The sequence below is a fragment of the Thunnus thynnus genome, chromosome 9 (assembly GCF_963924715.1).
Source record: "Thunnus thynnus chromosome 9, fThuThy2.1, whole genome shotgun sequence".
Taxonomy (NCBI): domain Eukaryota; kingdom Metazoa; phylum Chordata; class Actinopteri; order Scombriformes; family Scombridae; genus Thunnus; species Thunnus thynnus.
This window is the reverse complement of record NC_089525.1, coordinates 10,647,757-10,657,290: the sequence shown is the minus strand read 5'-3', so window position 1 is coordinate 10,657,290 and position 9,534 is coordinate 10,647,757. Positions and strand designations below refer to the sequence as shown.

General features: G+C 42.2%; 2 protein-coding genes across 2 annotated transcripts; one reads left to right on the top strand and one right to left on the bottom strand.

The window, feature by feature from the left end:
* The first annotated feature begins 100 nt into the window (after positions 1 to 100).
* Positions 101 to 7,409, top strand: hmmr (hyaluronan-mediated motility receptor (RHAMM)). Its single transcript, XM_067598784.1, has 20 exons — positions 101 to 255; positions 489 to 587; positions 687 to 772; positions 899 to 976; positions 1,146 to 1,334; positions 1,467 to 1,553; positions 1,688 to 1,799; positions 1,893 to 1,958; positions 2,110 to 2,183; positions 2,288 to 2,358; positions 2,438 to 2,805; positions 2,904 to 3,052; positions 3,159 to 3,394; positions 4,176 to 4,292; positions 4,403 to 4,603; positions 4,698 to 5,423; positions 5,500 to 5,572; positions 6,239 to 6,415; positions 6,552 to 6,714; positions 6,856 to 7,409. Exons 1-20 carry the CDS (start codon positions 210 to 212, stop codon positions 6,870 to 6,872), a joined length of 3,135 nt encoding a protein of 1,044 aa, XP_067454885.1. The 5' UTR covers positions 101 to 209; the 3' UTR covers positions 6,873 to 7,409.
* A 261-nt stretch (positions 7,410 to 7,670) lies between these two features.
* On the bottom strand, positions 7,671 to 8,817 carry insb (preproinsulin b). The gene is made up of 2 exons (XM_067598348.1): positions 8,620 to 8,817; positions 7,671 to 7,921 (listed from the first exon to the last, which is right to left on the bottom strand). Exons 1-2 carry the CDS (start codon positions 8,807 to 8,809, stop codon positions 7,776 to 7,778), a joined length of 336 nt encoding a protein of 111 aa, XP_067454449.1. The 5' UTR covers positions 8,810 to 8,817; the 3' UTR covers positions 7,671 to 7,775.
* Positions 8,818 to 9,534: the final 717 nt, after the last annotated feature.

The following is a 9,534-nucleotide window of genomic DNA, read 5'->3' as shown; positions in this document are numbered from 1 at the left end:
AGCTTTCAGAGAAATCGTGAGAAAATAATGCGGACAACAGGATGACGTCAGCCAGGACTGGGTGCTGATTGGCCATACGTACGTGACTGTACGTATGACGTTGATTTGAAATTTCAGCGGTGAAGCGTTTGTTGTTTGTCAAAGGGAGCTGCACTGCAGCCTTATCTAGACTGGTGAATTGTAATATTAAAAGTCACATTGGGCTAGAAATGTCTTTTTCAAGAGCTCCTTTGAAGAGGTTCAACGAGAACGTCGGTAAGTACCGTTAAGACGCGAGTAGCATGTTGGAAAATATTTATTCAACGGTAACTAACGTTAGCTTATGTTAGCTGACATGCAATACATAACGATACGCTTACTACTGAACCTAATTGGACCTAGTGAAAACGAACCAGCTAACAGGTCAGACAGATGAACTAACAAAGAAGCACTGTTAGTGCTTAACGGTCTGGATGATAATTGACTTAACGTTGTGCTTTTAACCGAAGGTTGTGCCCCTCCACCCGGCCTCTATGAGATTAAACCTGGGGAGCTGAAGGGGGCTGCGTCCTTCGACAAATCTGATCGGTTTAAACCTGTTAAGGCGGGTCAGTGAATCTAATAAGCAAAAAATGAAGAAATATTCAAAACACAACGTAACATGTAGTTTTTTTTCATGTACGTATTTTCATTACCTGTGTCTCCAGCCGCTGCAGCCCCTATGCCACCTCCATCGCCCTCCAAGACTGCGCCCATGTCACCTTTCCGCAGGACTATGTCAGTCGACGGTCTTGTAAGTCGTCAGTTTTAACTTCACATGTAGTAACGCCACTCGGATCGCTGCGTAGTAACAGATCTGCTTGCCTTACAACTGCTTCTGTCATGACGCTGTCCCTCTTTTTGTCTTGTCAAAACACAGGTTGAGGGCTCAAGTGCAAAGAAAGAGAAGAATGGCATGACCATAGAAGCAAAGCAGCAGAAGCTCTTGGAGAATGAGGTACACATTTGTACTATAGTGTAGCCACAAAAATGTTATTTTTTGTTATTAGTGGCTTGTGTTGTTCAATTATAACTATGAGCAACTGGAAACCAACAGGTGTTCATGTTGTCATTGTTTCTATTACTGTGTGTGTGAAAGTCTCAACCATAACATTGATTCGTTACAGATCCGGTCCCTGGTTCAGCAGCGAGGGGAGCAGGACCGTCGCTTGCTGGCCCTGGGAGAGGAGCTAAAAAAGGTGGAGGCCAAGCTGCTGGCTGCAGTCAGGGAGAAGACGGGCCTCGCTGCCAATGCTACCACCCTTGAGAGAGAGCGAGCTGAGCTCAAGAAAGTCAATGAGTTCTTAAAGAACAAGGTCTACATGGCTTTAATGCTTACATTAATGCTTGATTGTATTTAGAAATCTGTCTTGATTACACCTGGAGGCCTTTTTTGTTTCTTAGCAGTGCTGCATGAACAGTTTAACTGAGTACATGTTTTTTCTTAGGTTTCTGCTGACACAACAAAAAAGAAGATCAATTCCCTCACAATGGACCTGATGGAGGCCAGGAACAATTTGGATAGTAAAAACAAGGTGTGACTTGTGTGCATTACAACTTTATTCAGTAAAATCTGTCATTGGTTTAAGCACAATCAAACATGTAAAAGTTTGAGCACATTTTCATCTGCAGTAGAATGTGCTTATGCATTTTGTGTGTTTATGTCTAGGAGTTAAGTGTTCTCCAGATAAACACCGAAGGCAAACTGAAGGTGCTAGAAACAGACCTCCAAGCTGCCAGGGATACTGTCAAGACTCTAAAGGACAGAAATAAAGACTTGGGTAAGACTGAGTATCAACAGATGAGACTAATGTTTTTGCCCACATGTTAGATGGGATAATCGAGGCTTCACTGTGATTCTTACCTTTTTACAGAGGACCTCCATCAAGTGACGAAAACCCAGAATCAAGAGATGGAGAATGAGAATGCTAGGTTGCATGGTGAGTTAAGTTGACCACTAACTGCCAGAAAACACACATTTTCAACATCTCTGGCCTAAATGCCCAAAAAATCCTCCCAACTGTTGCCCTTTGTTGTACAAGTAATAAATAAAAAATGTGCTGCCACTTACAATTCTGTGTTATTTTACAGCTGTGATACGAGAACTGAGAGAGGAGGTCAGAGTCTTGCAGGGATACCTGGACACTGCCAATGACCAGATCCAGGTAGGACTAGGCCCACAGGGGCAAATTGTACAAACATGACACCTTTCTTCCATCTTTTAATCATACTTGTGAACAATATGCTTGACCAATTTGTGTGTTTGTAGGATCTCCGCTTGAAGCTCCAAGAGAAGACACATGAGAATACTGTTGCAGGTTCTCAGGTGGAGAAAATAAAGTAAGCACATGCCTAATAGTTTCTCCAAGTAAGCTAGATCTCAACTATAGAACATAACTCATTTGTCAATTCTACACAGGCAACTGGAGCTTGAATTAGAACAACGCATTACTGGGCTTGAAACCACCCAAGATGTGCTGAGACAAAAAGAGGAGGAGGCACTGACATACCAGCAAGAGCTGCAGGCATCAAAGGAAGCTTTATTGGAAGCGGAGAAGAAGTTGGAGAACCAAGAGCTTGAGCTTACATCTTCACAGAAGTCGGCGAGTGACTTGGAGGCACAAATGAAGATGGCCAACCAAGAAGTTGAAGACTCTCAAGCAACAGTTCGTCAGCAGGAGGCAGAGCTCTCTCGACTACGGGAGGTGCTCAGGAGGACGGAGAAGGAGCTGGATGAGAGAGTGGCGCATCTTGAACAGAGGTTTCTGTTCTCTGAGGAGGAGAGAAGTATGTTCACCTAGATCTTTTTTAACTATGTTTATTTAAATTGCAAAATTAGTTAGAAGTTTGTGATGCATGTATGTGTATATTTTGTTTGGTTTTAGGCAAGACTCAGGAGGAGGGGCTGAGGAGAGTGGAGGAGTTAAAGACAGAGCTCAACCTGTTAAAGGAGGCAAAAAGAGATGAGAAAAAGAAACAGATTCAGCTCCAGCAAGACAATGCTACTCTTACTGAGGAACTGACAAAAGAAAAGGTCACACAAACATTTTTTGTTTCACATGGCACATACTCTTTTTATGTCTACCGACATTCAGTGCAGTGACAGATGTCTAACCGTACTTGTTTCTACATTTCTGCAGGCACTTGTAGACTCCCTGTCTGTGCTGCTGAAGCAGGAGAGGGAGGAGTCTGATGAGCGGTTGAGACAGCTGAAAGAGGAGATGGAGGAAGTGCTGGGGGAACTGGCTGTTTTAGAGGAACAAGAGCAGAGTAGGCAAGGGGTGGCGGACAGGAGTCAGGAGGCCCTCCAGAGGCTGCAGGAAGAAAACAACCTGCTGGAGAGACAGCTGAGTGATGCCAGGGCACGTTTGGACAGGTGAGCAACCAAAAGCTAAAACACACCGGAAGGAAATGCTGACAGAAAGCACAATGTAAAGATAGGAAAAACTGAAAGGCAAAGCTTGCAGGTCCAAACATTTTCAGCAAGTATATGTTGGTATGACTTTCAACCTGCATCTTGATAAAGACATCATGCTCACTGCAGTTGCAAAACAACACTTTAATCTGTTGTTTCTGCCTGTGTATTTCTATTTAGAGTCACAGACAGCTCAGAGCCTCTCCCAACATACACTGAGCATAAAGTAGAGAAAAATAAGTGACAGGTTGCCAGTCCATCACAGGTTCAACGCTATTTCTTGACTGGGTGCACTAACTTCCTGAAGTTATAAGAAATAGTCTGGCACATAACCCCCTGTAAAAACCACAATAATTATTTTTACACTTTAGAATTTTTGTGTGGATTGAACTAATGAGATATAACATGTTAATTAGTGAGCTGCAGAGGTGGTATGTGGACTTAATTACCTTTGGACAGAGCCAGGTTAGTTTGTTCCAGTCTTTTTGCTTAGCGGGTGACTGAAGTTACATATTTAGCGTACAAACATGTGAGTGGTATCTATCTTCTCATCTTTTTGAATAAGCATATTTTCCAAAATGTCCAACTATTCAGTTTAAGGTACATTTCCAAACATAGGAAGCCCAGTAATCTTTGGTTGATGCTTAGTCAGTTTTATGACACAGTGAATCATGTGTTTTAGGGTGATAAAAATCAAAATTCCTACTTTTTACAGTCATCAATCCTGTGTTGTCATTTTTAGTAAGAGCAATGATGTGTCAGCTTTGGAAGAAGAACATTCAGCTGCCATGAGAAAACTCCAAGAGACACACACAAACTCGCTGAGCAAAATGGCAGACACTGTCACAGAACTGGAAAGGTGAGCGCTCAAGTGTCAGTATTTCTGGCATGTCAGTTTGATTCATGTTCACGTTAAGTTTAAAGGTTTGTGAATCTGTAAGCTTCACAGACTGCTTGTCTTCCTTTCAGCACCAAAGAGGCTCTGAGGGGAGCAGAGGAGAGACAGAAAAACCTGGAAGCGGAGGTGGAGAGAGTGACCCAGCAGATGAAGGAGGAGATGGACAAAGTGATTCAACAGAAGGAGGAGGAGATCAAGGGAGTGAGGGAGGGGTTAGAGGAGCACCGGGAGAGACAGTTTGCCGAACAGAAAGCCAGGGAGGAGAATGCAAGGTATGCTTTAAACTCACTTTCAGTATGTATTGAAATAGCTGCCACTTTTCCACCTTTTTTTTTTTTAATGTTCTCTTTTTCCTTGACTTGATAGAATGTTGCTAGAGGTGCAGACTCGACTTGCACAAAAAGATGAGGCGATGAAGGCCATGGAGGTGAGCCACGCTGCTCTGATCAGTCAGCTACAGCAGGAGCTACAGCTGCAGACAAAAGAAAAAGAAGAGGCAATGGAGCAAATAGAGGAACAGAGAGGCCAGAATGTTACTCAGCTCCAAAATGAGAGGGAAAAAGCCCAGAAATTGCTTGAGGAGATCAGCCACGAAAAAGAGGAAATAATGGAACAACTCCTACAAGAAAGAGAAGAGAAAGTTCAATTTCAGAGAGCCCTTCAAGAGGATAGAGGAGCATTGGAGGTTGAAAGGAAAGACCACCAGCAGGTCGGGTTAGAGGTGCTCAGACTGCAGACTGAGCTTGAGAGAATAGATGAGGAAAAGAAGAGTCTTCTGTCTCAAGTAGAACTCATAGACCAGTCCAGGCTTGCGCTTGAAAATCAACTGGACACGGCAGAGCAGGACAGAAATCAGCTTCAGTCTCGCCTAGATGAAGTTGAGCAAGAGGGTGTGAGCTTTCAGGCCCAATTAGACCTTATGGAGGAGAAGACACAGGCTCTGCATTGCGAGCTGGAAGAACATAGACAAGACAGGCGAGCTCTGCAGGAGCAGGTGGAGATACTGACTCAGGAGAAGGTAACACTGCAGTGGGAGATGGAGGAGCAACGGCGAGATCTCCAAAGACAAATAAGTGAAGCACAGGAGAAGAGGTGAGCAAGGTTGTATTAATAAAAAAGTATTTATTTGCATTTTGCAAATTTTGACTAATCTTTACTTTGTTCAAAGCTCCCCAAGCTCAGAGACGGAACACTGGAAGAGACAGTATGATGAGCTGTTTGCTAAAGTTGGACCCTTCCAGGTTAGTAATTTTCACATCAGTTAACATAAAATAGTCTTTACAGTCTTTCCGAAGGCTTTCATTAAAGCTGCATTAATCAATATATTTATATTGTATTAACAATGGGAAAAAAACTCTCCAACTCTGCAGTTCCCTTTAGGTCTGTGGAGCATTTTAGCGTCTTTCAGCTCATTGTTTTGATTTTATGGTGGCAACTTTACTGTTTTGATTCAATCTCACTTGTTTCCAGTCACAGCAGGCAGTTTTCCCTTCAATGAAAAAGCTCTTAAAACCCACTGTATTCTTCCTACCTAGCACCCAACAGCAGACAGACAAAGTTATTGACTAGCTGGTGAACACAGTGGAACATTTAGCTGCTAATGAGCCACATATTTCTCATCAGGAGTATGTTGGGACCGAAACAGCTAAAAGGATAGTGAATATTTGATTCACATTCATCAGATGGATAGAATCATAACTCAAAATGAATGCTTGGCTTCTGCTCAATATGTAAATAGACAATTGTTTGCTAACATGTTCGCCCAATTTAAAGTGCTATGATATGTTAGTGTTGTCTTTACAGTCTGTTTACTGCCCCCAAGTGGCTAAAATATATTAATGCAGGTGAAAGTTAGATGAAATGAATCTGATATAACCCTCTCAATGTTCATGTTGGTGTGCCTACAGGAACAGCTCAATGCGTTTGCTGCAGAACGAGGTGCTCTACTCAATGAAAATGGAGCAAACCAGGAGGAGTTAAACAAGTTGGCCGACGCTTACGCTCGTCTACTGGGTCACCAGAACCAGAAGCAGAAGATCAAACATGTTTCAAAGCTGAAAGATGAGAACATCTCCCTGAAACAGGTAAAACAGGAGAAGCAGCATTGTATGCCAGGCAGCCATTTCAATACCTTGGACTGTTTTGTCTCAAACACAAGAGCTTGTACTTGATCCCCCTTTTCTTGGCTGTGTGTGTGCGCGTGCGCGTTCATGTGTGTAGGAGGTGACTAAGCTTCGCTCCCAGGTGAGCCGGCAGAAGAGTGATCTGGAGCAGCTGAAGTCAAAGCTCCCCGGTGCTCCTCGCCGCAGGTTTGATCCCAGCAAAGCTTTCCAACATGATAAGGAGAACAGGCAAACTGAGACAACTGCATCTCGTAAAGAAGGTGAGCACTAAACTGACACTTCACTTGATCATTTTAAACTTGTAAACGGACAGACAGTTGACAAGAACGGAGGTTTTTTTCACCTTCATGTAATTGTCGCGATATTTGTGTCAAAGCCTAATTCTTTGTTTCTTTTGTCAGGAAATCATTATCTGTAATGGAGCTATGCAATTAGACAAGAACTGAACTACTGGGCTGACAAATTTCATTTCTAAGGTTTGGTCTTCTTTCGAGTACTCATCCATCCATGTAAGCAATGACTCAGCCTCTTTCACTTGGATGTTTTTTATCTGTATTTGAACTACTTATTACTGTTTTTATTTTTAAATTTTTTTTTTATCAGTAATTTATAATTCTTAAATGTAAGAACTGCATTCCAGCATCTTTTGTTTTAATGCCTCTCGTGTCAAATTGTCACATGCAGATAATTTGCAGGGTTGATTTCAAAAAGAGTGTTTGTACAGAAAGAGTATGAAAAATAATTAGGAAATAGAATGGATGCCAGTCTAAAATGTTGACATTGCAGAGAACCAAAACATAGTCGGCATAAAAATGTAACATATAATTAACTGTTAATGTGTTTTGGATCTTTATATTTTGTAACTTCTGTAGCAATACTTGGGGTAGCATAACCAGTAACCATTTCATGTGGGATAGCTCTTTATAAACCTTTCTTCTTTGTAAATAAAGTTTAATACTCTTGTTTAACAAAAGTATTGCTGACATTTTTTTGTTCCATTTTAAGTGTTAAAATGTGTACAAAGCTTTTGTTGCTTGGATCTCACTGGCCATGTCTGTCTTCAGCCAGTAGAGAGCACTCAAGGATTGCAGCCACATGTTGGAGCACAGGCAAAAAGGCTATTACACCCCATGTTTCTTCTACTCTATATACCAGCTACAAAGAACACAAATTCACATCTTTGCAAAGAGGAGCCTTGGGTTATGGGCCATGAAGCTTTATTTCCTTCAGTTGATAAGACATAGCCAGCAAGTATTTGGCCGGAAATGGACTTCCAGACCTTTTTACAAGCTATGAGTGGTGCTAGTTTTGGAGTGACGAGTCAGTCGCAGTAGCCCTCCAGGTGGTAAATGCTGCATGGTTTATGGCAGCACTGCTCCACGATGCCTCTCTTCACCTTGGGCTCATCACGGCCAGAAAGAGCCCTCCACAGCCTCTGCTCCTGTCTCGCCCTTTTAGACAGGAACCCTTTGAAGTGAAGAAAGTTTCCTTAGCCCTGTGTTAAGTCCTGCCACTGTGCAAACCTCCAGTTCCTCAAACTACCATTTAGATTGTTCACACTTTAATGGAGACTTAATGGCTAGGTAATCTGATCTCCCCAATCCATTTAGTCTTGTTAGTCCCTACTTCAAGAGGAGATATGACGGAGCTCCAACAGAGGCATATCATAGCTTACACCTCTAAAGTTAACTTCAAAACATCAATAGTATGTTTGAGGCCGGAGATCCAAATAATGTTTCGGGAATAGCGTAATGAGGAATTTGGGGATTTCATAAGATTCGTGATTATTGGATTTGTCACATCGTAGATGTTGAAAGCAACGATAAGACACCAAAAGCCCGGCCACATCACGGAATTCAAAAGAGGCGGGAGGGAGGCTTTGCACACTAATGATGGTTTGGTCAAATACATAGCTTTAGTTCAGTAAAGTTTCCAGCATGTTGTCCCTAAACATCTTTCCTTTAGCTAGCATCCAAATTGGCATTCTCATTAGGCTGATTTTGAACTTTGTACATGGTGGGTAAAAACTGTTTGAGACACAAAGCCAGTCTGGGGTTTTGGGGCAATGTCATGCTGTTCCTTTCTGAACTCCCACCATCAAGGGAACAATTAGAACTTATTTTACAAAAGAAGTCAAAACTGTTCCAGAGTTAATGTGGTCTTACCGAGCAGGTGCTCCAGATCCCGCTTGTGGGGTCGGTTCGGGCTGTAGAAAAAGCCACGCTCTCCGCACACGAAGTACAAGGCGTCCACTAGGTGGGAGCCACACAGGTGCTGGGCGGGGGCAGAGGCAACCCCTGGAGAGCAGAGCACCAGCAGTAACAGCATGGACACCGACCATGGTACCCGGGCCATAGAATGGAGACCTTTTAGACAGAACACAAAGAAAATTTCAGATATAGCTCACATATCTGATATAATCTTGATGTTAGGTTTCAAAATATCTTAGACAAAGGGTTGAACTGAAACCACCTATCAATATTTTATACCTGAGGGTCAGATGGTTGAAAGCTAGAGGATGAAGTGATGCTCAAATTTGATCAGACCTTTCTTGATGACATTCAGGCATTAGAGGACCACTTTCTTTTCATAATTTCAGATATATTTTGCGATGTTCCTGTGAAATTCTACCAGAAAGCTCCAGGCTTTGAGAATATAATAGTGTCGAGACAACACTGAGGCACGCAGCAAAACCCCAACTCAAAATAAGGGCTTTGAAGTGAGTAGAAAACTGAATAATTCATTTTTTCATTGGAAATCAAAGGCCAGGATAAAAAAGCTGCAGTGAAACAAGGTCTGTGAAAAAGTCATTGGATGAAATCTGACTCAAATCTCTAAATCTTACAAATTAGTGCGAGCCTCAGCAGACAAAGTCAAAGATTAAGCAAAGTGAGGAGTTAAAAAAAAATCACATCTTGATGACCTAGGTGGTCTTCAAGCTGTTTTTTGCCCGGCTGATGTGGTAACAAAACCTCAAAATCCTGAAAGAATCAGATAGTTTTGAAGAGAAAATAGACCCCAAAACTGTATGTTATCTTATTGATTTGGACATTTCATGAAATAATAGTTGTGAACAACAT

Bases quoted from the DNA above. Each gene is read 5' to 3' on its own strand.
- hmmr (XM_067598784.1), top strand. From the start codon at position 210: ATGTCTTTTTCAAGAGCTCCTTTGAAGAGGTTCAACGAGAACGTCG. The intron at 773-898 runs GTAAGTCGTCAG...GTCAAAACACAG, and splicing joins CTATGTCAGTCGACGGTCTT to GTTGAGGGCTCAAGTGCAAA. The intron at 2,184-2,287 runs GTAGGACTAGGC...GTGTGTTTGTAG, and splicing joins CTGCCAATGACCAGATCCAG to GATCTCCGCTTGAAGCTCCA.
- insb (XM_067598348.1), bottom strand. From the start codon at position 8,809: ATGGCCCGGGTACCATGGTCGGTGTCCATGCTGTTACTGCTGGTGCTC. The intron at 7,922-8,619 runs GTAAGACCACAT...TTCACTTCAAAG, and splicing joins GGATCTGGAGCACCTGCTCG to GGTTCCTGTCTAAAAGGGCG.